The following is a 26,792-nucleotide window of genomic DNA, read 5'->3' on the forward strand; positions in this document are numbered from 1 at the left end:
AGCCTCCCAGTCCCGGACGGGGCGGTCAGCCCAGGGACGCGCAGCCCACCGGGCCCGATGGAGCCGCCGCGTGCCGTGCGAGCTCGCCCTGGCTGGGAACGCGGGGCGCGGAGGGTCGCAGCCAGTACGCTGGCCGGGGCCGGGAGGCGCCGTGACTGCCGACCTCGAGACCGTTTACCTCACTGCGGCGTGTGCTGGCGGCAGCCCGCGCCCCCTCCGAGCAATAACCGCGCCGCCGCCGGCCCTCCCGCGCCGAGTCCCCGCCGCCCTCCGCATGTGAACGGCGTCCGCCCCGCCGCCCCACCCGTGTAGAGACGCGAACAAAACCCACGCGGCCAGGCCCACGCTCCCCGAGCTTTATTTATTGCCAAATGCGGCGGCGGCGCCTCGTGCCCGCGCCGCGTCCGCAGCATCCCACGACGGCGCTGCCCGTGTTTTTGTTTTCCGGTTGACGATAAACACTGACTGCGTGCTCCTGCGTGCTCGCTTTTCTCTGGGGTCCCGAGAGCGCGGTGGCCTTGGGGGAGGCAGGGTCGTGCCCTGAGGCCGAAGCGGGGCGACCCGAGCGCGCCGCGTGGCTGCGACTGAGCCCGACCCGCAGCCCCCGCCACCCAGCGGCTCCCAAACACCCCTCACAGCCACAGCTCAAATCCACCTTTTATTTTTTTCTTAAAAAAAAAAAAAAAAGAAAAAGAAAAATGGAACCAACCAAACAACAAAACCGAGGCGGCCTCTGCGGCTCCCGGGCGGCGCTGCATGCATGGCGGGGCGGGCTGGTCTCCAGAGCTCAGGCCGCGGCGGGGCCAGTAGTCTCCACGTAAAGTGCATCGGGGCCGCCTCCCGCCTCCCTCGCCCGCCCGGGGCCACCGAGTCAACCGGCTGCGGGCCCCACTGGGCGGCGGACACGGCTGCGCTGGTCCCTGCGGTCCTCCTGCCCGGCCCTGCAGGGGCTCCTGAGGTCCCGGGGCGCGGTCAGCACAGAGGCACGGCGGCCATCTCTCCGGGAGGGCGGGACCGGCAGGAAGACGGAGGAGGGCCTGGCGCGGGCACCTGGACACGGACTGCAGGGAGAAGGGCAGAGGTCAGCCTGGGCACCGGTCCTCCGCTTCACATGGGCCCCTCGCAGGATGGAGAAACAGGTGCAGTCATGGTGGCTACCGGACTCCTAGGGGACAGCGGGGGAGGCCAGAGAAGGCCACCCCTTGAGTCACTCCTGGGGTACACTAAGTGCGGCCTCGGCCTCCCCAGAAACAATTTCCCACCAGGCCTGGCGGGCTCTGATGCTGGCAGATGGGCTGTGGGCACCCATTTGGGAGACAGACACGTGAATCAGGCAGTGACCCCTAAACCTGCTGGACGGACTGTGGCAGGGCAGAGAGGCTTCAGCCTGAGGTCCCCATCCGGCCATCCTCAGCAGGCAACAGGGTCTCCCACCCTGGGCTGGGGCAGGGAGAGGGGCAGGCACACAGGGAGAGAGAAGGCAGCGTCTGGCTGGGGCAGCCTGGCATGACCATGGAAACTGCAGCCCCTCCCCACCACCCACTCATGCCTCAAAAGCCTCCAGGCTGAGCCCAGCGTAAGCCTTTCCTGGGAGCAGCCTGGGCATGCGTAGGAGGCACCAGGCCCAGGGCAGGGTCTTCTGAATGCACCCACTCTGAGAGTTGGCTGAGAGGATGGCATGACCCCCTTGGAGCCCAGCCACACACAGGCCTCCATGACCAACACACAGGCCAGAGACCAGGCCCCGAGACGCCACTCTCAATAGGGACTGCTATGTGGACAAGCCACCCAAAGGCCACACGGCAACCAGGTGCGGCCTGGAGCATGACAGTCACCATGACTGCCACGAGCTATGCATCCACCCAGCGTCCCCACACGACCGCCGCGCCCCGCCGGGCCCCACCTGCAGGCGGGGCCCTCACTGCTGCTTGCAGGCCGACAGCCGGCGGATCTTGCTGCTGGCCGAGCAGGCCTTGCGGGCGGGGTTGGGGGCCCTGCCCTCCGCCTTGGATTTGGTGCTCAGCTGCGCCGTCTCCGTGCCGTTCATGCACACGGCTTTGGGCAGGCCCCGGCTCTGTCCGTTCTGACTGGCCTCCTCTTCTGGGACCTGTCCTGGGAGGGAGACGCCAAGTGTGGCCTGAGCCAGGGGCCGACCCCCCCAGCGCCGCAGGGGCCTGGCTGGTGCCAGCACGGGGTTGCTCTTGCAGCGGCGGCCCAGGCCATGCCCAACCCTGGTCAGGCCCAGGTGTCCCCAGCCTGAAATGCTGCCCCAGCAGCTCTGGGAGGCCCCCGGCACCTGGGACTGGACCTTCCACAGATGGCTCAGGCAGGAGTGGACCCCCCACCCCATCTGCTGCACCTGCCATGGCCCGAGGTCAGACCCCACCCAGGTACTATCTGCAGGGACCTCCTGAGGAGAAGGCAAGCTGAGGGGGCAGGACCCTCCTGTGCCCCCCGGCCGACGAACATGGCTCTAGAGGCACAGGAGCCGCCACAAGCTCACCTGTGAGACACAAGAGGGCCAGGCTCAGGCTGGCATTGAAGATGCCAGCACAGCCATGCGAGGAGCAGAGCTCAGCCTGCCGGGGCGTTCAGCCTACTGGGGCCCCCAGCCGCCCCCAGTCCCTGCCAGGCACGAACCATCACTAGCACTCTGGTGGAACCCACAGGCCTGATGCTGGCCACCCTGGCCAGGTGGACACTGTCCTCACAATGGGGGTGGGGCAAGTGCAGGACCAGCCCACGTGCCATCCCCGCCAGGAGCCATGGTGGTCGGCAAGGACTCCAAAACACTGGCTGCCAAGCCGCCCCCAGACCCTCCCGGGCAGTCCGTGGAAGGCTGCCCGGGGCTGCCCCAGAGCTCGAGCCCAGTGCACAGCCCAGCTCCGAGGAGGGGCCGGTGGCTGACTCAGCAGCTTGCAGAACTCACCGCACACTCGCCCTGTGCGCACAGGAAGCTGCTGGCTTTCAAAAGGCACCTTGGTGAGGAGGCCCAACTGCACCCCCAAGTCTGAGCTTGCGCCCAGCCCATCTCTGCTGGGGAAGACCCTGCGCCCACTCCCATGGGCATGCCATGGTAGACAAGGCACCCCAGCCCTGCATCAGTGGGCAGCACTGCCACCAGGCCCCTGCCCCCCACAAGGCACTGGGGCCATCAGTCTCTCGTTCCACCCTATACCCGTCTGCACTGCGGCCCAGGACCAAGCCCAAGGCCCCTCGCTGGGCTCTGGTTTTTGGCAGCAGGACGTCCATAGTGAGTAAGGACGGACGAGGCCAAAGGGGAGCCACGCAGGGGCTGATGCAGCAGCCCAGGCTGAGTGAGCAGGACGGCCTGCCCCGATGCGAGGGGCCCTGCAGGTCGGGGATGTGGCTCCTGCTGAAGTCTCAGATTGAGCCTGTCCCGAGCATCTCAGCAGTGGGAGGAGTATCCACCTGAGTACCCAGTACCGAGTACTGAGGCCTCAGCTATGCTGAGCGCTCCCTGCAGCCCCAGCTGCTGGATGCTCCTTCCTACCACCCACAGTGGGCTCAGCAGGGTCACGAAAAAGGTGGCCCAGCCCCTGCCTTCCTCCCTGGCACCTTGCCCCAGGGCAGCCCAGATCTCCCACAGGCCTAAGGCTCCCCAGGGGTGAAGCCAGTGCTGGGTCCTGACCTGCGGGAGCGGCCACAGGGTCAGCATGTGGTCCATGTCCCAGCAGGGGCTCTGGCAGCCTGGCCCTGCCCTAATTGGCCCTCCTGACTGGCATCTGCCTGACTGCCAGTCTCGGGGTCCCAGTGCTCTGAAAGGCAGAAGGCCCTGGGCCTGGGGTCAAATTGCAGTCAGGCCCATGGATGGGCATCATGTTGACCCCCCCCTCCCAGGACATCCGGTGACCAGGGTGCCCAGCAGCACTTCCCATCCCAACAGACACAACAGCCGTGGTACTGCAGCTACAAGAGCCCAGGAGGCGAAACCCTATGCACCTGGGAGCCCCCCACACGCTGTGCCCTCCTGGGGACCCCCACACACACTGTGCCCTCCTGGGGACCCCCACACACACTGTGCCCTCCTGGGGACCCCCACACACCCTGTGACCCCGGGAGCCCCCCACACGCTGTGCCCTTCTGGGGACCCCCACACACCCTGTGACCCCGGGAGCCCCCCACACGCTGTGCCCTCCTGGGGACCCCCACACACCCTGTGACCCCGGGAGCCCCCCACACGCTGTGCCCTCCTGGGGACCCCCACACTGGGCCCTCCCAGGGGCCCCCCGCACACTGCACCCTCCCAGGACTAGCTACTGAGCTGAGCCGAGGGGTTTGCTGAGGGGCCCTGGGATGCTGCGGGAGCTGATGGAGGGCTCTCTGCAGGGTGAGGATCTCTACGTGGGAAGGCAGACACCAGGGCTCACTGAGGGGCCCCCTCGCTGGGAGATGGATCCTGGGTACTGGGTCCTCACATCCTAACCTGCATGGCACACTCGCCTTCTCAGGCTGGACCCTGCCCACCATTTCCTGCTGCAATAGTAAAAGATAAAGCCCCCCACACTCCAGCCCAGGCACAGCAACATCCACCTGCAGATACATGCAAAACGCTTTATGACACGGCCCAGCCCTGGACAGCACAGAGCCGAGCTGGGAGTGTGACAGGGAGGGGCTGGCTGCCAATGCAGCCGCCCTGTGCTAAGGCCCTGAGCTCCTCCTCGGGCACGACTGCAGCGCCGGCCGCGAGGCATCCTCTCCTGAAAGCTCTGAGCCCTCGCTCTTCTGCAAGCCGCGCTCCGCTCTAAGCCCTGCCTCAGACGCCTCCTCGCCACCTGGGGAAGAAGGGCGGCCAGCGTCAGGCCCAGTGGGCGGGCCTTGGGGACGGCGGGAGGGCGGGCCACTGGACCCTCTCTTGTGCCAGCTGAGGGGCCACCCGGCACCTTGACTCTGACCCACCCTCCCCCGACCACAGGCCTCCCCCGCATGCTCCTACTGGAACTCAGGCCGAGGCCGGTGGGCAGTGCCTGGCTGGGCAGCACCGGGGGAGGAGCCTGAGGAACCCTCCCGGCCAGAGAGGCCTTGGCCGGTGCCCCTGCCACCCCCACACTTTCAGCCATGTCACAGCAGCCCCCAGGGCGGAGGCGGCCTGCAGGTGGGCTGCAGGCTTTGGGGACATGGATTAGCCACCAAAGGCAGAACCTGCCCTTACCACAGGCAGGCAGGCACCCTGCTCCAGTGGGACTCACCGGGCACCGTGAAGTCCTGAGTGTAGATGATGTCGTCCTCGATATCGAAGAGGTCCTCGTCCTCGTCGGCGCCGTGCAGGTCTTCCAGATACGGCACCACGGTCATGCTGCGCCACCGGTCCTTGGTGTCCGGGCTCGGCGGGATGGGCACCGGCGCCTCAGCTGGCGGGTGTTTCTTCCGGAACCAGCTGCGAATGCCCAGAAGCAGTGGCACCTGTCAGGCCGGCACAGGGCAGTCCGGCTGCCCAACCCCGCTCCTCAGAGCTGGGACCAGGCAATGCAAGGGGTGGCCGTGACCGCAGCAGCTCAGCTATGCTCTCCCGGAGCAGCCAGGCTGCCAGGGTCTCAGGCCACAGCTCTGACCTCACTCCAAACCTGACAGATGTCCGCTCCACCCCAAGGCCTGACCCCCCTGCCCAGTTTCAGCCTCAGACCTGTCTCCCGGGTGGCATTCAGAAGCCGGGGCACCAACCAGACGCATGTCAGCAAAGGCCATCCGGGGGGCCACAAGGACATCCAGCCCAGGAGGCTATCGAAGGGCAGCCCCAGCCCCTACCAGGCTCCTAGCTGCCCCGAGCTGCCCAGAGATGCCCCAGGCACAATCAGCACCAGCGCCTCAGGGGTCCAAACACCCCCACTCCAGGAGCGGGCCTTGTTGGGCGGCTGAGGGGCTCTGAGGGGCTTTAGCAAAGGGTTCAAGGACCCCCAGGGGCTGGTGCAGAGAAGCGGAGCCCAGGAGGTGAGGGAGGTGGCACTGCAGGGCCTGCTGACCCCACCCACTGCCTTGTCTTCCCTGGCGTGGAGCTGGGGGCCCTGGGCTGGCTCCCAGCCAGACCGTTCCGCTGGGAGCCCAGCGAGGAAGGAAAAGGGAGACCCGTCCAAGTGCCCAGGCCGGCCGCGCCTTTCCTGGCCCAACTCCAGGCCTGGGGCAGGGATGGACACATGACCTCACTCAGACCCCAGCGCAGACAAGGCCTGTCTGGCCAGCAAGGGGGCACTGCCCGGAGACCCCACTCGGGCCATGAGAATTGTGAGCACTGTACTGTACGTGGTCCCGCCCTAGGCCCAGCCTGGCACTCCCACCACACCCCCCACCACAGCCCTGCTCCAGTGCCCACTCAACCAGCTGCCCCCGTGGCTGGCTTCCCTGTGGCCTTGGCCCCACTGCCCCCAGGAGCCACTCACCTGTGCTGCCGGATCTGCCGTATGGAGAACCTCTTGGCCGGCTCATACTCAAGCATCCCTGAGGAGAGGCAGGTGAGGAGCCGGGCAGTGCCAGGCACAGGACTGAAACCCCGCCAACCGTCCCCACCTGCCCAGCTTCTGCTGTCAAGCCCTGGGTGATGCCTGGATGCTCCCAAGGGAGGCCCCAGGAATAGGTGGCCTCCCTGACAGAGGCCACTCCAGGGGACAGGCTGGGGACAGCCTGTGCGTGGCTGGCAGGGCAACAGGGCTGGACTAGACAGCCAGAGCGGCTCCGTTCTCCCGGGGTCACTGCATGATGGATGGGCGGCCAGTGCCACCTGCCGCCACGTGCAGGAAGTGCAGCAGGGTGAGCCTGGTGAGCCTGGCGGACCTTGCAGGCCAGGGAGCTTGGAGGCCCGGGCCGGGGGAAGAGCAGGGCAGCACTGCCTTCAGGGGTGGGAGTTCAAAGGGGGAACACAAAGCCCAGAAGAAAGGGTGGAGTTGAGTGATGGCGGTGGGGGGGAGGCGGGCCTCTCCAGTCAGTCCTCTCAATGCCCTGCTAGGGTCCCTGGGGCTGCGGGCAGAGGGACAGGGCTCCCACCTTTCAGCAGGTCGGACAGCGGGGGGCCACAGTCGCCTGGGATCGCGTAGTTCCCCTTCCCGATGTTCTCAAACAGCTTATAGATGTTGTCCCCTTCGAAGGGGTACAGGCCCGTGGTGATGTTGTAGCTTCGTTTCAAGGGGAAGGAAGAGGGGCGTGGTCAGCCACGGTGGTGGTCGGTGCCCTTGGAATCCCAGCTCTGCCCCAGGGATGGAGCCCTTGTGTGGCTGCTGGAGCGCAGGCCCTTCGAACTCAGGGGCACCTCTGTCGTCACCACCTCCCACTAGCAGAGGCCATAGGGCAGGAGGGGAGTGTCCTCTGGACCCACCTGGGAAAGGGGCGTGGAGCCACTCTCGCTCGCCTGGCTTCCCTGTGGGGCTCTGGGAGGAGGGTGGGCTGTGCCACCGTGAAGACGCCCGACACGCCAGGCCGCACCTCCCACCGTGAAACACCATGTGCTCTGGGAGTCACACCTCCATCAAGTAAGCACCCCCCAGCGGCTGTGGCCGGCGAGGGTCTGGGCTGATGGCCATGCCCTGCGCCCACCCAAGACACAGAGGCCCCTCCAAGTTGTGTGTGTGGCGAGTGCTGGGGCAGCCAGGGCACTTACAGGGTGACCCCAGCCGACCAGATGTCCACCTTGAAGCCGGAGAAGGTGTCCAGGCCGTTGGCAATCTCGGGGGGCTGGAACGCTGGGGAGCCCTGGCTGGTCCGGCAGGTGTCGTCTGCCGCAAACGGGTGCAGTGCCTGTGGAGATGCCGTGCAGCCCTCAGGGAGTGCCCGGGATGAGGCACCCCAGGGCCCCCCAGCGCGTGCCTACCTCAGCCACGCCCAGGTCAGAGATCTTGAGGGTGCCGCCAGTGGTCAGCAGTAGGTTACCCGGCTTGATGTCTTTGTGCACGATGCCCTGGCTGTGCAGGTACTCCAGGCCATCGATCAGCTGGCAGAAGTACCTGCAGGCGGCACAGCACACATCTGTCTCAGGGCCAAGGCCACCCCGCCCATCACAGACTCTCCTCTGCAGCCACCTGGGAGCCTCCCAACCACCACAGGCACAGCTGGGGAGTCTCGGGGGTCCAGGCACACAGGACAGTGGAAAGGCTGGGTCCAGCAGGGAGCCACGCCTGTGCTGGCAGCGACCACCCTTGTCAGGCCGAGCCACATCTGGCAGGGCCCCAGGTGTCCACAGGTCTCACTTCCCCGTGGGCCACAGGCCAGCTGCACCCCAGTCTTGGAACAGTAGGCCCCTCCCTTAAGGCCCTTCAGCAGCAAGGGACCTTGACTCTGCGGCCACCAGACCTGTACCCAGGAGGTCCGGTCAGGGAAAGAGGATGCCAGGAACTGGCTGGGGGCAGGCTGCTGGCCTCGGGCAACAGGAGGCAGCCTTGCCTGCGGATGCCACAAACGGGGGCCCCTAAAACTGGTTTTTGTTTTTTAAGCCACATCCTCCACTCAGATTTTTTTTTTTTTTTTTTTTTTTTAATGAAAACTGTTTTCAAAAAACTTGGACCGCCAGGCATGGTGGCTCACACCTGTATTCCTAGCACTTTGGGAGGCTGAGGCAGGTGGATCACAAGGTCAGGAGTTCAAGACCAGCCTGGCCAAGATGATGAAACCCATCTCTACTGAAAATACAAAAATTAGCTGAGCATAGTGGTGGGCGCCTGTAATTCCAGCTACTCAGGAGGCTGAGGCAGGAGAATCACTTGAACTCGGGACGCGGAGGTTGCAGTGAGCCGAGATTGCACCACGGCACTCCAGCCTGGTGACAGAGGGAGACTCTGTCTCAAAAAAACAAAACAAAACAAAACAAAAACTTGGGCCCTCACGTCAATGAAGATCAGGACAAGCAGTGTGGGCACAGGGAAAGGAGCTGGCCCCCAGCCCCGCCCCGCACGCACCCATGGGCCTGGCACAGCGGGAAGCGCTTCTCGGGCACGCTGTCCAGCATCTCCTGCATGCCGCACACACAGTACTCCATCACCATATACGTGCGGGGCTAAGGACACAGCTCAGGGGCGGCCCCACCCACAGGCCCGGGAGCACACAGCCACAGAAGGGGCTCTGGAGGGACCCTCTGCACCCACCCTGCCACTCCCCGGGGCCACAGCCCACCCTGCCCTCGGCCACACCTCTACAAAGGCCCAGGGCCCTGGAGTCCCAGGAGGAAGCCGGAGAAGGTGTGAAGGACAGGGCTCTCGGGGCAGTGTTCCTGTGGGGCTCACTTCCCCCACCCCACCCACAGGCAGGGGACAAGGCCTCCCAGATGCCCCCACAAGCAGGCTCGGGTCCATGTAGGACAGGCCCAGATGACTTCTAGCTCTTGTTCTGGGCACAGGGCCCCGGGAAGGACAGTCCCCGTAGGGAGGCTATGCCCACAGGACCCACTGGGGGCATCTACAGATGACACGAGGACACACCTGGCCATGCCCAAAATGGCCCACAACACTCAGTCTGTGTGGGCTGTCTCAGACAGGCCCTGACTGCACCCCTGGTTAGCCTGGGAGGAGATTATGAGAAAAAAAGGGTCCTGACACCCCCACAGCCCCATGACACATGGGCTGGGGCTCGGGGCCCCTTTCAGCAAGCTGCATAGCCGCTGCCACAATGGCTGACCTCGGGGGAACCAGGGAAGGCCACTGCCCTCATGTGCCAGTATCCTTGAAGGAGACGGGACGGGGTACAGGCCTTAGGGCAGGCCAACCCAGGGCCCAGCCCCTCCCACGGAGGCCCCACAGCTCAACGCTGGGAAGGATATATTTTCTGCTTCTCTTCGTTGTATAACACATCCACCAGCTGGATGACGTTTTTGTGCCGTAACCTCCTCAGCAACTGAATTTCCCTGGGACAGAGAGGACAAAGGTGTGTCAGCCGATCCCCCGATGTCAGTGACATGACCCGAACCCCTGGAGTCGGCCTCCCCATCTCCCCACAGAGGTGGCACGCCTGGCTCCCTTCCCTGGAGAGAAGCTATGGTTCAGAGTGCTGGGGCAGGGCCCTGCAGGGGCTACACATCCAGGCTCGGGGCGGCAGGGGAAGGGAACATGGCACCCTGCAGTCTGTCACCGGTCGGTGAGGGCTTTGGAGGACCCAGTGAGGACACTCTTAATTCAGCTTTGTAACTCAGTCACAGTTGTGCTTTCTAGAAACAAGACTACTGTGACGGTAGCACAGATGGAGCCCAGACTATGGCAGGAAACAGGGTGACTTGGGGCCCTGGTGACAGCTCCATCACACAGTATGGTCCCATGCTGCCAAGGGTTCCCCACTCCTCTGAGGGTCCCAGGCCTTGGAGGGTGGGCCGCAGGTGAGCTGAAAAGATGGCCCACAGGAAGGGGCACCCGGAGGAGAAGCCAGCCGCTGAAGCCATCGCAGGGTCTGCCATGACCCCCCGCCTGTCACAAGGGTTGGTATCCAGTGCCCAGGGCCCAGCAGGCCAGAAGGCACTGCCCCCTCTGCAGCTGCTGCCCTGTTGCGGACATCTCATTTCTACAAAGTGACCCCGCCAGGCACGATGGCTCACGCCTGTCATCCCAGCACTTTCAGGAGGCTAAGGTGGGTGGATCGTTTCAGGTCAGGAGTTCAAGACCAGCCTGGGCAACATGGCGAATGCTGTCTCTACTAAAAATACAAAAATTAGGCAGGTCATGGTGGCTCACACCTGTAATCCCAGCACTTTGGGAGGCCGAGGGCGGCAGATCACCTGGGGTCAAGAGACTGAGACCATCCTGGACACCATGGTGAAATCCTGTCTCTACTATAAATACAAAAATTAGCTGGGTGGTGGTGCATGCCTACAGTCCCAGCTACTCGGCAGGCTGAGGCAGGAGAATCGCTTGAACCTGACTTTTTTTTTTTTTTTTGAGACAGAGTCTCACTCTATTGCCAGGCTGGAGTGCAATGTAGCGATCTCGGCTCACTGCAACTTCCGCCTCCTGGGTTCAAGCGATTCTCCTGCCTCAGCCTCCTGAGCAGCTGGGACTACAGGCACGCGCCACCAAGCCCAGCTAAGTTTTGTGTTTTTAGTAGAGATGGGGTTTCACCATGTTGGCCACAATAGTCTTGATCTCTTGACCTTGTGATCCGCCCGCCTCAGCCTCCCAAAGTGCTGGGATGGGCCACCTCGCCCAGTCGACAGGATCCCATTCTATGAAATGTCCAGGACAGGCCAACCCAGGAAGTGGATTCAGAGTGGCTGGGGCTGGTGGAGGGGACGGAGAGTGACACAATAGGAACAGGGCTTGTTTTTAGGGTGACAGAATGTTCTGGAATTAAGTGGTGGTTGCACAACCGTGTGAACATACGAAATGCCAATAAACTGTACACTGTGAATGACTGAGTTGTACAGTATGCAAACTGTATCTCCATAGTCTTTTTAAATCCTTAACAGGAAGCGCAAGCACGTAGCATAGAAAATAGGGGGGGGGGGGGCGGGCACAGGGGCTCGAGCCTGTAATCCCAGCACTTTGGGAGGCTGAGGCGGGAGGATCACCTGGGGTCAGGAGTTCGAGACCAGCCTACCCAATATGGTGAAACCTCCTCTCTACTAAAAATACAGAAGTTAGGCGGGCACGGTGGTGCACACCTGCCATCCCAGCTACAGAGGAGGCCAAGGCACAAGAATCGCTTGAACCCTGGAGGCGGAAGTTGCAGTGAGCCGAGATCGCACCACTGCACTCCAGCCTGGGCAACTGAGTGAGACTCCATCTCCAAAAAAAAATAGCTGGGAGTGACAGGGGTGTCCCATCATGCAGCCTGCCCCGCCCCTGCCCAGGGCTCCATAAAACGGGGTGGCAGAGGTATCCCATCACAGCCTGCCCGGCCCCTGCAGAGAGACACCTGTTGCTGGAAGCCTCAGCTCATGACTCCCAGTGCATTAAGAATCCCAAGGCTCTGACCCTGCTCACTGCCCTCAGTGCAATCTCAGAAGGCCAAGGCCAAGGCTCTGCCAGGGCTGCAGGCTGCACTGGGGCTGGGCCTGGACAAGGGGCCACCAGTTTGGGGAGCAGCTGGGAGAGCAGGATGAAGGGAAAGGAAGCTGGGTGACAGGACAGGGGCAGAGAGAGGCGCCACTGACTGCCTGCCTCCGGCCCCTGGTTGTGCCCAGCACCCTGCCCTGAGGAGCGTCCCTGCTCCCCACTGCTTGCAGCGGGCCTGGTCTCTTCGCTGGGAAGCCCTGCATTTCCGTTCTCTCCGGGCTATGTGGTGGTGGCACCAATTCCCAGCAAGGCCCGGCAAGGCTATTTATAGAGTTGGCCAGGGCCTGTGTCCACAGGCTGGCAGGCACCCAGGGCACTGAGGGGGACGCTGAGGGCCAGGCTGGGCTCAGCAAAGGCTCTGGGGCCCAGTGCCCTCCTGCCTGCCAGGCTGCTCAGGAGAGCTCAGGGTGGGCTCAAGAAGCCCGGTTCAGCCCCAGTTCCCCTTGTCCCCCAGGAATCTGTGTGGCCTTAACCTCCCCCACTGACGAGGGACACAGCCCATTCCTAGGAGCCAAGACTTGCCTTCTGTTCAGAAGAGACAGAGTGGTGGTGGGTGGGGAGGGTGCTGTTTTCAGACCAGGACCAGCCTGAGCCCTGACCAGGCCAGTGCAGGGCCCTCCCCAGTGTCGGGGATGAGCCACTTGATGTTAGGGGGCCACTGCCTCAGGGACACCAGGGCCAAAGGAGGCTGCCACTGGCCAGCAGAGGCCGGATGCTCGGACACAGGCCCTGAGAGCCTGATGCTCAGTCATGAGGCAAAGGTGCCCCTCCCTTGGCCGAAGCCGGCTACAGGCGGCCTCCTCAGTGTGGCCGGGGGAGCCACGGGACCCTCAGGGGCAGCACCGCTCTCGCCCACCTCCTGTTGCCCGTGCAGGGACCACCCCACACCCACCCAGGCTCCAGTGCAGTCCTGACCCCGAGGAGGAGCAGCCAGGCCAGGGGCTCAACCTCAGAGTCTTCTGGGGGACGCTTAGGGGCTGCATGGCCCTAAATCCACATGAGGATAGGAGACTCGGTCCTGGAAACCTCCCTGCACTGACAGGGTGGGGGACTCCGTCCTGGAAACCTCCCTGTGCCGGCCACCACCTGCTGACACCACGTCTCCCCGACGAGCCCTCATTCTCCAGGTGGGGCAACAGGAACAGGAGGAACCTGCCCACACCGAAGGTGCCAGCCCCTCCCACCACCCTGCCCTGCCTCCCCTCCACAGGGACACTGCACAGCAACCGAAACAAGGAACAGCCCAGCGTTCCTCAGCAGGTGGGCATAGGCCAAGGGACACTGGGTTGTCTGTTTAAGACATTCTGCGCAGGTACGTGAGTCCCCTGATTTATGCCAGGGGAGAAGCAGGGGTGGAGCGCCCTCTGCCTGCTGGCAGTCACCTCTGGGATGCTGGGGCACATCAGCCTCTCTAGATCGCCAGGCTTCCTCTGACGGCTCCAGCCAGATAAAGAGTAGAACATGAACAAGAGACGCGGAGAACCCTAAGAGCTCGGCGAGAGGGAAGCCTGGCTGTTAGGGCATCGCCAGTCGCTCCCAGGTACCGCGTTAGGAACCCGCTGGGCTTGCCCAGGCAGCGTGGACTGTTCCGCTGACTTGTTGATTAGCCAGACAGGAAACAGGAAAGAGAGTCATAAACGCCACTCAGGCTCACAGAGGGATGGGGTAGGAGCCTCCGTCAGCCTAGAAACAGATCACACAGGGAAGAGAAGGCCGGGCCTCCTAAGGCTCAGAGCAGGACTGGGAGGCATGTGGAGACCCAGGAACTCCCACCTCCAGACCACGTGCCCTAGTCCCTGCGGACGTGGCTTAAACAAGGCCCTCAGGAGGCATTCGAGGGGGACACCGACTGAGTGCATGGGCACCGAAGCACCCATGATTCACAGGCAGAGGTGGGGGCAGCCAGAGTGTCCACCCACAGATGAGTGGTCAAACACAGCGCAGCCCTCCACGCACTGGAACGTGGCACAGCCGTGAACAGCAGCAGGGCTCGGACCCAGGCCACAGCGCGGATGCACCTTGAGGATGGCACCCTCCGTGAGACACGCCGGACACAAAATGCCACACGGTGTGTAACTCCATTTACGTGAAACGTCCAGGACAGGCCCATCCAGAGACAGGAAAGGAACGCGTGGGTGTCAGGACCGGGGAGGGAATGGGGAGTGACGGCTCATGGAGAAGGGGTTTCCCATTGCGGTAATGAGAATGTTCTGAAAGTTGGTAGAGGTGACAGTTGCCCAACTCTGTCACCGGACTACATGCCACTGAATTACACCCTTTAAAATCGTAAACTCGGCCAGGTGCAGTAGCTCACGCCTGGAATGCCAGCACTTTAAGAGGTCAAGGTGGGCAGATCACAAGGCCTAGCCAACACGGTGAAACCCCATCTCTACTAAAAGTACAAAAACTAGCCAGGCATGTTGGCCGGGGGCCTGTAATCCCGGCTACTTGGGAGGCTGAGGCAGGAGAATCGCCTGAACCAGGGAGGCGGAGGTTGCACTGACCAAGATTGCACCATTGCATTCCAGCCTCGGCAACAGAGCAAAACTCTGTCTCAAAAAAAAAAAATCATAATGACAAAAAGGTGAAATTTTTTTTTTGAGATGGAGTCTTGCTCTGTCACCCAGGCTGGAGTGCAACGGCGCAATTTCAGCTCACTGCATCCTCCACCTCCCAGGTTCAAGCGATTCTCCTACCTCAGCCTCCCGAGTAGCTGGGACTACAGACGCCCGCCACCACACCCGGCTTATTTTTGTATTTTTAGTAGAGACGGGGTTTCACCATATTTGTCAGACCGGTCTCAAACTCCTGACCTCAGGTGATACATCCGCTTCGGTCTACCAAAGTGCTGGGATCACAGGGGTGAGCCACCACGCCCAGCCAAGGTGAACTTTATATGTGAATTACATGCCAATAAAACTATTGGCAGGTTGCAGTGGCTAGCAGGTGGATTGCTTGAGTCTAGGAGTTTGAGACCAGCCTAGACAACAAGGTGAAACCCCATCTCCACAAAAAATTAGCCAGGTGTAGTAGCGACCGCCTGTAGTCCCAGCCACTCTGAGGGTAGGATCACCTGAGCCCAGTGCTCTCCAGCCTGGCTAATACCGTGAGACCCTGTCACCAAAGAAAATCGAGTCCAGCTGGGTGCAGTAGCTCATACCTGTAATGCTAGCACTGTGGGAGGCCAAGGCAGGCGGATCACCTGAGGTCAGAATTTCAAGACCAGCCTGGCCAACATGGTGAAACCCCATCTCTACAAAAATACAAAAATTAGCTGGGCATCGTGGTGTGTGCATGTAATCCCAGCTACTCAGGAGGCTGAGACGGGAGAATCGCTGGAACCCGGGATACAGAGGTTGTAGTGAGCAGAGATCTCGCCACTGCACTCCAGCCTGAGTGACAGAGTAACTCTGTTCCAAAAAAAAAAAAAAAGTTTTACATTTCATTAAAAACTGCCTGGATAGGTTAGGAAAAAACAAAAACTCAAAGGAAATATTGCAAGATGCCACAGTATTAACATTAAGAGTAATTTTTTCTTTTTTTTGAGACGGAGTTTCAGAGTTTCATTCTTGTTGCCCCGGCTGGAGTGCGGTGGTACCATCTCGGCTCACCACAGCCTCAGCCTCCAGGATTGAAGCGATTCTCCTTCCTCAGCCTCCTGTGTAGCTGGGATTACAAGGATCCGCCACCACGCCCGGCTAATTTTTGTATTTTTAGTAGAGGCTGGGTTTCTCCATGTTGGTCAGGCTGGTCTCGAACTCCTGACCTCAGGTGACCTGCCCTCCTCAGCCTCCCAAAGTGCTGGGATTACAGGCGTGAGCCACCGCGCCCAGACCTCTTTTTAAGTTCTTGACGCTTTCTGTAACCTTCCTAGTTGTAACAAGATTATACTTTTTACGGTGAGAAAAGGACAAGGCACGGACTCCAGGGCTGCCTTCCTGAGAAGGAAAGGAAGGGAAGGGACGCATGCCAGCTCCATCTGCCCCAACCCACCCTCCTTGGCGGTCGCCCACGCTTTCCACACCAACTGGAGGACCGGACGCCTGAAGCTTGTCTGGAAGGTTCCAGACACTCGCTGTGAGACACAATCTGAGCGGAGTTTATTAAGCTTCCCACACACAAAGGAGGCTTTTTCCCTGCAGCGCTGGCAGCGAGGCTGGCCAAGGCCTCAAGCCTCAGGGCTGGGCAGTGGACACCCCTTCTCCTTGCGAGCACTTTGCACGTGGCGGGCCTCCAGTCAGGACACAGCAGCTCCCAGAGTAGGGCCCCCCTGGCAGCACCCAGGGAGCTGGAGGAAGTGCAGTGGCTCCTAAATGACAGCCGCACACCGCACAGCACAGATGGCAGACGGATCCTGCAGACCGTGAGCAGGATGGGACGGGGCCACCCCTCATCCCAGGGGGACCCAAAAGGGCACAGTCATTGCACACTCAGGGCCAGGATGAAAGTGGACACTGAACACCAGTGAGGGTGCATCACTCCCTCCAAGGCCAGCGGGGTCATGAGTCGTGGGTGGCTTCCACCCACAGTCCTGTCCAGGTCCTGCCCACCCCTCTGCCTCCCTGCCTCAGTGTCCCCTCCTGTTCTCCCATGCACTGGGCAAGACTGAGTTCCTGTAACCCTCTGGCCTGCCTTCACCAAGACCCTCAGGCTCTGTCCTGCGATTCAGGTGCTCACCTGAGCTCTCGGGAGCTCCTCCACCAACGGCTGAACCCGGGGGGCTCACACCTCACACTCAGGGTGTGAGGCTGACCAGTCAAGGGGGCTCACATCTCACACTCAGGGTGTGAGGCTCACACTCAGTCAACGGGGCTCACGCTCAGTCACGTTTCCTCCCACCCCAGCGTCTGTCTCCCACTGACCTTGCAAATACATTTGTCAAAACTCAAACCAGATTTTTTTTTTTTAAGAGTCTGGCTCTGTCTCCCAGGCTGAAGTGCAATGGTACACTCGGGTCACTGCAACCTCCGCCTCCCAGGTTCCAGTGATTCTTATGCCTCAGCCTCCTGAGTAGCATGCGCCACCATGCCTGGCTAAGTTTTGTATTTTTAGTAGAAACGGGGTTTCACCATGTTGGCCAGGTTGGTCTTGAACTCCTGACCTCAGGTGATCCGCCAGCCTCAGCCTCCCAAAGTGCTGGGATTACAGGTGTGAGCTACCACGCCCAGCCCCTAGCATGGGTTTCTGACTGCTGGGAGACAGGCTGTCACTGGCCCCTTCAGAGGGCCAACACCACCCCAGCACAGGGCTCCGCCCTGACCACCCCATCTCATGGAGAGCAGGCACAGGGAGCTGCCCCACTGACAAGGCACCAGCCACGCCTTCTACAGTGTCCACACTCGGCACTGAAACCTCAGAGAGCCCTCCTGGAAACACACCTCTTCCCAGTCGCTCCCATTTAACACTGACTGCTCCAGCCCCGGAGCACGCACTTCACAGCCTGTGTCCCTGCTTTCCGCATCTCACAGCTGGCACGCCGGTTAAGAAGTGTGCAGGCCAGGCGCAGTGGTTCATGCCTATAAACCCAACACTTTGGGAGGCCGAGGCAGGCAGATCACCTGAGGTCGTGAGTTCAAGATCAGCCTGGCCAACATGGGGAAACCCCATCTCTACTAAAAATACAAAATTAGACGGGCATGGTGGTTCACATCTGTAATCCCAGCTACTCGGGAGGCTGAGGGAGGAGAACTGCTTGAACCCAGGAGGCGGAGGTTGCAGTGAGCCGAGATCATGCCATTGCAGTCCAGCCTAGGCAACAAGAGCGAGACTCCATCTCAAAGAAAAAAAAAAAGTGTGTGAGCCCCCCAGCCCCTAAGCAGGAGGGAGGTGAGAGCAGACAGGGCAGGAGCCCCTCCCTGGACCTCCTTCCAAGGTCACAGTGCCCTGAGCAGGGTGTCCCTGCCAGTCCCTCTCAGCCTAGCCCAGTAGACAAGGTGCTTTCTTGGAACCAGGAGGCAAAGTTTTGAAAGTTAAAGAGGGCTGGGAGAGGAGCAGAGCCTGGGCAGGGCCCGCCAGGCAGAGGCAGATGCAGCTGTCTGGTCGCGATAAGGAAGGGACAACCCCCCCACCAGCTGGGAGAGGCTCGGGCCGGGCTGCGCTGCCCTCAGGAGGAGCTTCTCTGCGCAGATGCAGAGGCGTCCGGGATGCCCAGCGGCAGCCAGCGCCTGAAGCAGTCAGTCTGAAAAGTAAGGTCGTCCGAACACAAGTCGGGAGGGAGGCACAGTCTCCCTCGGGCAGGGCTGTCAGCGCAGGGAGCCAGGGATGCTTCCAGCTCCACACCCCAGGCAAATGAGGAAAGGCTACGTTTCCCTCCTGCTGACTGATAAGCCGGTGCAAACAATTATTTTTGGCAAGCCCATGGTTCCCCTCCGACAGGATAAACAAATCACATTTCGCCTGGCCCTGGTAACGGCCACACACTGCGCAGAAAACCTGCTGGCGGCCCACACAAACTCTCGGGGCCCAGATAAACACGGGCTGGCTCCACTAGGCACCTCTGCTCCACGGACAGCTGGGGGAGCCAAGGTCCCAGGCTTAGGGGGCCGGGGTGGGGGCCGCTCCCTTCCCAGGAGGGTTTTGCTTCCAGGGCATTTTAACTGGCGTCCAAGAGCCCAAGCAAACGCCCGCCCCGCTGCGACAACTATCCCTGCCCGAGTGCGAGTGCCGAAGGCAGACTTCCCACCAGCTCTCCCTGGCACGAAGGGCACAGGCGCTGGCCGGGTCCCGCTCAGGGTGTTAACAGGAAGGAAGGGAGGGAGGGAGAAGAGGAGGAAGGAAGACGGAAGCATCCGCACAGGGACTGGCCCGGCCCCAGGAAGCCGCACTTACTTCTTCACGTTGGCCTCCCCGTTGGGGATCCTCCGCAACTTCTTCTTCTTGAGGATCTTGACGGCCCTCCGACACAGCGTCTCCGAGTCCAACACCTCCTTCACCTTCCCGTAGGAGCCTTCCCCAAGCAGATCCCCCATCAGGTACTTGCCGATGAGCTTGGCCCGCTTGCGGCGCGGCTGGTAGATGACCTCGGTGGAGTCGATGCGGTGGATGAACGTGTCCATGCCCACCGACATCAGCTCGCCCTCCGTGAACATGCCCAGCTGCGGCGGGTCCACCACCTCCATGCTGGACCCAGGGTCCTGGAGTCCCGCCGCCAACCCTGAGTCCGCGGGGTGAGCGGTCCTTCCTGGTGTCCCGACTTCCCTTCTCCAAAATTTTAAAAAGAAAAAAAAAAAAAAAAAGGCAACGCAAATCTCAAAAGGAAGGAGAAAAACCCTTCTTCCAACAGAAACGATTGTCCTACACGTCAGTCCGGGCTGCGAGTCCGAGTCCGGCGCAGGGGCTGCGGCACCGGCGGGCGCCGGGGGTCCGGGACGGCGGCTCAGACGCGAGTTCCAGTGGGACCCGGGCCTCGGCACGGGGGGACGGCCCGGTCGGGGTGAGCTTCGTCCGCGGGGGGTTCTCAGTGCTAGGTCATCCTCCGGGGACCTCAGGCCCGCGGACAAGCAGGAACACGGCCGAGTGCGGTCTTCTCCGGGCCGCCCATCCCACAGGCAGGGTCCGCGACGCCGCTGCCCCCCGGGACCCCCACACCTGGGGAGCGCAACTTCGCTGGGGGCGTCTCCGGCGACGCCCCGGTCTCGCCGCTCGTCCCGAGCGCAGACGCTTCGCCGCGGACGCCCGAGTGGACCTCCCGGGGACCGCCGACTGCCGCCCGCCCGGACGAGGGCTCGGGGGGCTGGGGCGTCCGGCGGCCTCTCGCGGCGGCCAACAGCTCAGCTCAGGGCCGGCCGCTGCCCGGCGCCCGCGAGGACTCGCACTGGACGCCCCCCGAGCCGGCCCGCGACCCCCGCGGTGGTCTCCGGGGCCCCACAGGCACCCCCTCCCCGCAAACGTCGGCCCGAGCGCGCGCCCCGCCCTGAGTGTCCTCAGCGTCCGGTCCGCCGGGAGGCGCGGCGGTGGGGGCTCCACGGGGCTCCGGGCGGCCGAGGCGGTGCAGGCCGCAGGCTCCGGGCCGGGGGGTTCCCGAGGGTGCCGGGCCCCGGGCGGCGCGTCCCCCTCGCCGCGGCCGCCGCGCGTGTGGAGGAGGCGGAGCGGCGAGGGGGGCCCAGCGCATCCAAGGCCGCGGCAGCAAGTGCCAGCGCCGCACTCCCTTCGCCACCCCGCGCCTCACTCGCGGGCGCCCCGGACCACCTCCCCCTTCCGCGCCCGACACGCCGCCGCCATCTTGTTTACCTCCCTCCCCCTCCCTGCGCCGCCGCAGACGCCGCACGCCAGGCCGCAGGACACGCCCCTCGCGCCGCCGACGTGCCCACCCACTGGCTGAACCTGCAATCCCCGTCCCTCTGCCCGCCCCCCCGCAGCTGAGGATTGGAGAGTTTGGACCCGGCCGGGCGCCCGAGCGAGGATTGGTCTGCGCTTGGCCCCGCCCGAGGGGTGGATGCGGCCCGCTCATTGGCTCTTGGAGACGCCCCTCACAGGCAGGGGGCGGGAAGCAGGCATGGGGAGGCGAGGCCGCGGCTCTGACCTCGGAGGGTTTGGGGACGGGGGTCATAGGTCATGGACGCCAACGACCTCGCTGAATGACCGCGGGGTGAACTCAGCCCGGTGGGTGGGGAACCGGGCTCCCGGACCAAGGAGGAGTGGGGGTCACGCCTGCCAGAGCCCCTCCCCGGCTCCCCCTTTGGGGCGAGGTCAAGGGTCAAAAAGTAACCCAGCGTGGTCAATTCCCGGCAAAAATCATTGATTCAAGCCTCTCTTGGCCCAGGGGAGAGAGAAACGCGCGGGGCGGCCTCTGCCCTAGAGGAACTCCCGGGGGACGCCTCAGGACAGCAAGGGGACGGGCCCAGCAGGGGCTTTTGGTGAAAAACAAGAGTTGCCAAAATACGGCTTCATAAGGTTGAAAATACTGAAACCGGCCGGGCGCGGTGGCTCACGCCTATAATCCCAGCACTTTGGGAGGCCGAGGTGGGTGGATCGCTTGAGGTCAGGAGTTCAAGACCAGCCTGGCCAATATGCTGAAACCCCATCTCTATTAAAAAAAAAAAAAAAAGGCCAGGCGCGGTGGCTCACGCCTGTAATCCCAGCACTTTGGGAGGCCGAGGCGGGTGGATCACGAGGTCAAGAGATCGCGACCATCCTGGTCAACATGGTGAAACCCCGTCTCTACTAAAAATACAAAAAATTAGCTGGGCACGGTGGCGCGTGCCTGTAATCCCAGCTACTCAGGAGGCTGAGGCAGGAGAATTGCCTGAACCCAGGAGGCGGAGGTTGCGGTGAGCCGAGATCACGCCATTGCACTCCAGCCTGGGTATCAAGAGCGAAACTCCGTCTCAAAAAAAAAAAAAAAAAAACTGAAACCTCCTGTGCTAGCCCCGTGTTTTCCACCTTTCTAGCACCAGCGCCAGGTAGTTTTCCTGGAACAAACTGTCTTGCGTGACACTCTTGTAGCACTAATGCATTCTACAGAGGGAAACTTCTTTTTCTTTTTTTTTTCTTTCGAGACGGAGTTTCTCTGTGTCGCCCATGCTGCAGTGCAGTGGCGCGATCTCAACTCGCCGAAGCCTCTGCCTCCCGGGTTCAAGCGATTCTCCTGCCTCAGCCTCCCGAGTAGCTGGGTAACAGAGGTAGCCCCTGTCACAAAACAAACAAAACCCCCTGGACTCTGGGCATGGCGGCTCACTCCTGTAATCCCACTTTGAGACCTACCTTCCTGGGCAACATAGCAAAACCCCATTTTCTATTCTTTAAAAAATAAGGAAATCATAAAGATCTTAACAGCCAGGCATGAAATTGAGAATAGAGAAAGAGCAGATAAAAATCAAGGAAACAAATTCTTTTCTTTGAAAAAGAAAACTCGGCCGGTCTCGGTGGCTCAGGCCTGTAATCCCAGCACTTTGGGAGGCCAAGACCGACAGAGCACCTGAGGTCAGGAGTTCAAGACCGGCATGACCAACATGGAAAAACCCTGTCCCTACTAAAAATACAAAATCAGCCAGGCGTGGTGGTGCATGCCTGTAATTCCAGCTACTTAGGAGGCTGAGGTGGGAGAATCTCTTGAAGCCCAGGGAGGCGGAGGTTTCGGTGAGTCAAGATCACACCATTGCACTCCAGCCTGGGCGACAAGAGCAAAACTCCGTCTCAGAAAAGAAAAGAAAATTGTAGGCACATTGATGAAGAGGGAAAGATTACCAGTACCAGGAATGAAAGGAAGAATACCACTGTAGACCCTGCAGGTACTGAAAGTCTTAAATATTAGAAACATCTCTATGCTCCTGAATTCAACATCTTAGTTGAACTGAGGCTTTTTTTTTGGAGACAGCGTCTTGCTCTGTTGCCCAGGCTGGAGTGCAGTGGCATGATCACTGCTCCCTGCAAACCTCTGCCTCGCTAGCTCAAGCTGTCTTTCCACTTCAGCTTCCCACGTAGCTGAGACCACAGGCACACACCACCACGTCCTGCTAACTTTTGTATTTTTTGCAGAGATGGGGTTTCAACATGTTTCCCAGGCTGGTCTCGAATTCTTGGCTTCAAACCGTCTTTCCACCTCAGCCTCCCAACTAGCTGAGACCACAAGCACGTGTCACCACACCTGGCTTATTTTTGTGGTTTTTTTTTTTTTGTAGAGACAGTTTTGCTGTGTTGCTTAGGCTGGTCTCAAACTCTTGACCTCAAGCAATCCTTCCTCATCGGCCTCCCAAAGTCCTGGGATTATAGGCATGAGGCACCATACCTGGCCCTAACGTATTGCAAGACACAAAAATGAAAGCTCCATTAAAAATAAATCAATGACTTTGGGAGGCCGAGGCAGGTGGATCACAAGGTCAAGAGATCGAGACCATCCTGGTCAACATGGTGAAACCCCATCTCTACTAATACAAAAAATTAGCTGGGCATGGTGGCGCGTGCCTGTAATCCCAGCTACTCAGGAGGCTGAGGCAGGAGAATTGCCTGAACCCAGGAGGCGGAGGTTGCGGTGAGCCGAGATCGCGCCATTGCACTCCAGCCTGGGTAACAAGAGCGAAACTCTGCCTCAAAAAAATAAAAAATAAAAAATCAATCAATCAATCAATCAATGATCTGCATCATGTTCTACCTGTTAAAAAAAAATTACATTTGACTGGTCTTGGTGGCTCACACCTGTAATCCCAGCACTTTGGAAGGTCGAGGCAGGTGGATCACCTGAATTCAGGAGTTTGAGAAGAGCCTGGCCAACATGGTGAAACCCTGTGTCTACTAAAAATACAAAAATTAGCCAGGAGTGGTGGCAGGCAACTATAATCTCAGATACTCTGGAGGCTGAGGCAGGAGAATTGCTTGAACCCGGGATATGGAGGTTGCAGTGAGCTGAGATCGTGACACTACACTCCAGGGTGGGTAACAGAGTGAGACGCCATCTCAAAAAAAAAACAAACTGAAAACAGGCCAGGAGTGCTGTCCCATGCTTGTATTCCCAGCTACTCAGGGGACTGAGGCAGTAGGAACAATAGAGGCTGGGAGTTTGAGGCTGCAGTGAGCTGGGATTATGCCACTATACTCCAGCCGGGGCGAAAGAGCAAGACCCTGTCTCTACTGAAAAGAAGAAAACAAGGCCGGGTATGGTGGCTCATGCCTCTAATCCTAATACTTTGGAATGCAGAGGTGGGAATCTCTTGCTTGAGTTCAGGAGTCTGAGACCAGCCTGGGCAACATGGTGAAAACTCGTCCCACAAATAAATAAAAATAAAATAAAATAAGAAAATTTGTCCCACAAAAAACTACAAAAACTAGGGGCCAAGCAAAGTGGCTCACACCTGTAATCCCAGGAAGCCGAGGCGGCCGGATCATGTGAAGTCAGGAGTTCAAGACCAGTCTGGCCAACGTGGTGAAACTCCGTCTCTACTAAAAATACAAAGAATTAGGTGTGGTGGCGGGCATCTGTAATCCCAGCTACTCGGGAGGCTGAGGCACGAGAACTGCTTACCGGGAGGCAGAGGCTGCAGTGAGCCGAGATCACGCCATTGTGCTCCAGCCTGGGCAACAAGAGGGAAATTTTGTCTCAAAATAAATAAATAAATAAAATTAGCCGGACGTCATGGTGCACACCTGTAATCCCAGCTACTCGGGAGGCACGAGAATCGCTTGAACCTGGGAGGCGGAGGTTGCGGTGAGCCGAGGTCACACCCGTGCGCTCCAGTGCAGCCTGGGCAAGAGGAGCGAAACTCTGTCCAAAAAAAAAACCATTTTTTTTTTTTTTTTTTTTTTTGGGACGGAGTTTCGCTCCTCTTGCCCAGGCTGGAGTGCAATGGCGTGATCTCGGCTCTCTGCAACCTCTGTCTCCTGGGTTCAGGCAATTCTCCTGTCTCAGCCTCCGGAGCAGCTGGGATTACAGGCACGCGCCACCATGCCCAGCTTATTTTTGTATTTTTAGTAGAGATGGGGTTTCACCATGTTGACCAGGATGGTCTCGATCTCTTGACCTCGTGATCCACCCGCTTCGGCCTCCCAAAGTGCTGGAATTACAGGCTTGAGCCACCGTGCCCGGCCCAAAAAAAAAAAATTGTTTTGCTGAGGTGGGCAGATCACTTGAGGTCAGGAGTTCGAGACCAGCCGGGCCAACATGGTGAAACCCTGTCTCTACAAAAAAGACAAAAATTAGCCAGGCGTGGTGGTGGGCGCCTGTAATCCTAGCTACTTGGGAGGCTGAGACAGGAGAATCACTTGAACCTGGCGGGGCAGAGGTTACAGTGGGCTGAGATTGCATCATTGCCCTTCAGCCTGGACAACAGAGCAAGACTCCATCTCAAAAAAGAAACGAAAACTAGCTAGGCATGATGGCGTGTGCCTGCGGTCCCAGCTACTTGGGATCGATCACCAGAGCCTGGGAGCTGGAGGTTGCAGTGAGCCATGATCATGCCACTATACGCCTGGGCAACAGAGCCAGCCCTGTTTTAAAAAAAAATAGAAATTTATTTTAAAAGAACTATTCTAACATCCTCCCTCCCTCACAGGTGAGCATGCTGAGGCTGGCAGAGAGCAAGCCCCCTGCCCAGGTCTACACTCCAGGTCCCTGGTGGTGCTGGCACTCCCACCTGGAGTGCCCTGAAGCACCAGGAGTCTCATTCAGGATGCCGGCTCCAGCTGCTCAGCGTGATGGGGCTTTGGGCATCGGAGCAGGCATCCAACCCAGGCCAGGCTGGACCAGCATGGAACCAGAGTATACAGTCCTTCCTGGCACCGTGAGGCCTGAGGCTCCCGGGGGCTGCTCTTAAGGGCCCCGAGCAGGGCCCTTTTCCCTGGCCCGGCCCTTTGTCCCGAAGAAATCCTCAGCTGGGAGGTCCCGGCCTTTCACTTCCTGTTTCTCTGGATGGAAGATTAACAATAGCCCTGTCATCAAAGATAAGACATGGCTGGGAATGAGATGGACTATTTTATGAATCCCCACCAAATTCATAAATACATATTTTTTCTTTTTTTGGGACAGAGTCTCACTCTGTCGCCAAGCGGGAGTACAGTGGCACAATCTTGGTTTTCTGCAACCTCCACCTCCTGGGTTCAAGTGATTCTCCTGCCTCAGCGTCCCGAATAGCTGGGATTACAGGCACCCGCCACCATCCCCAGCTAATTTTTGTGTTTTTAGTAAAGATGGGGTTTCACCATGTTGCCCAAGGTGGTCTCAAGCTCCTGACATCAAGTGATCTGCCTGCCTGGGCCTCCCAAAGAGCTGGGATTACAGGCGTGAGCCACCGAGCCTGGCCTCGAATTTGTAAATTTGATGATGCTCTGGATATAAAGAGGCGGAGTGACCTCTGGGTTGGTAAACTGTGAAAATGGTAATGCTGTGGTCATAGGAGTAAGTGATGTTCATGACTGTTTCTGGTAATCCTGGGGAAAATGTTTTCTCTGCATTCTCTCATCCTCACGAAACTACAGGTCCTGTTAAGGGAACTGGCTTATGGGTGGGGGCCCCAAGTCATCACAGAGAGCCCCCCGGGTTACAAGTGTGGGCTTACGTTACAGGTGAGGGCCTCAGTTATAGGCTAGGGAGACCCAGGTTCCAGTGGGGTCTCGGGTTACAGGTAGGGGACTGTGGATTCAGGCAAAGGCCAGGGTTCCAGGTGAAGGCCTGGGTTGTGGACGGGAGAGACCCAGGTCCTAGTTGGGGGGCCCCTGGTTACAAGTGGAGGGGCCCAGGTTCCAGGTGGGGGTCCTGGGTTCTAGGTAGGGGACTGGGTTTCTAGGTAGGGGACTGGGTTTCCAGGTGAGAGCCTGGGTTACAGGATGGGGAGGCCCAGGTACCAGGTGGAGTCCTGGGTTCTAGGTGGGGAATGAGGTTTTCAGGTGAAGGCTGGGGTTCCAAGTGGGGACACGGGACCCAGGTGGGGGCTGGGTTTCAGGTTCAGAGGTCCCAGGTTAAAGGTGGAGGCCTCCCCTCCATCTCGTCCTCCAGGCTGTCACCTGTCAACTCTCCTGCCCACTCATGACTTCCCCAAACACGCAGATCCTCCCCTTCAGCCTGCAGGACGGGACTCTCCTCCCGTCTCCACTCCTAGCCCCCTCGCTGAGCCCACGTTTCCCCGGGCCCCGATGCCCAGGCCCCCGTTCACCGCCACCCTGCTGAGAAATGCCTACAAGTCCTCCCTCGTGGCCTCTCATTCTCTGGCGGGGGACCCCAGTGTCCCAGACCTCCTCCACTAGCTGTCTGAAAGTCGGGGCCTTGATCCCAACCGCCCCGCTTCACAGACCTAGCCCAGCCCCCCACGCAACGGAATGGGGTCAAGCCTGGTACCCACTGGCCCCGCAGCAGCCAGAGGGGCCTTTCCTAGGCCCCTGCCAGGAATCCCG

The 26,792-nt window shown here is 60.3% G+C and overlaps 1 protein-coding gene across 3 annotated transcripts; it reads right to left on the minus strand.

The window, feature by feature from the left end:
- Positions 1–1,012: 1,012 nt before the first annotated feature.
- Positions 1,013–20,207, minus strand: STK11 (serine/threonine kinase 11). Of its 3 annotated transcripts, XM_012435944.3 has the most exons (10): positions 18,804–19,289; positions 9,755–9,838; positions 8,898–8,987; positions 7,817–7,949; positions 7,607–7,743; positions 6,997–7,124; positions 6,396–6,453; positions 5,211–5,398; positions 1,904–2,107; positions 1,013–1,165 (listed from the first exon to the last, which is right to left on the minus strand). In XM_012435944.3, the coding sequence occupies exons 1-10, from the start codon at positions 19,091–19,093 to the stop codon at positions 1,155–1,157; spliced, it is 1,323 nt and encodes a 440-aa protein (XP_012291367.1). In that variant the 5' UTR covers positions 19,094–19,289; the 3' UTR covers positions 1,013–1,154. The 3 variants fall into 3 exon arrangements, with proteins under 3 accessions (XP_012291367.1, XP_012291368.1, XP_012291369.1); XM_012435945.3 differs by lacking the exon at positions 1,013–1,165 and having other exon boundaries at positions 1,904–2,112; positions 18,804–19,288; XM_012435946.3 differs by lacking the exons at positions 1,013–1,165; positions 1,904–2,107 and adding an exon at positions 4,215–4,796 and having other exon boundaries at positions 18,804–20,207.
- Positions 20,208–26,792: the final 6,585 nt, after the last annotated feature.

This window comes from Aotus nancymaae, unplaced genomic scaffold, assembly GCF_030222135.1.
Source record: "Aotus nancymaae isolate 86718 unplaced genomic scaffold, 86718_ANA_hifiasm-v0.15.2.pri h1tg000124l, whole genome shotgun sequence".
Classification (NCBI taxonomy): Eukaryota; Metazoa; Chordata; class Mammalia; order Primates; family Aotidae; genus Aotus; species Aotus nancymaae.

What these genes read in the sequence shown, in the direction of transcription:
- STK11 (XM_012435944.3), bottom strand. Translation starts at nt 19,093, where the DNA reads ATGGAGGTGGTGGACCCGCCGCAGCTGGGCATGTTCACGGAGGGCGAG. An exon ending in AACGAAGAGAAGCAGAAAAT is followed by an intron (nt 8,988 to 9,754) that starts ATATCCTTCCCA and finishes TTAGCCCCGCAC; the next exon opens with GTATATGGTGATGGAGTACT. An exon ending in CGGCAGATCCGGCAGCACAG is followed by an intron (nt 5,399 to 6,395) that starts GTGAGTGGCTCC and finishes GGGCATTCGCAG; the next exon opens with CTGGTTCCGGAAGAAACACC.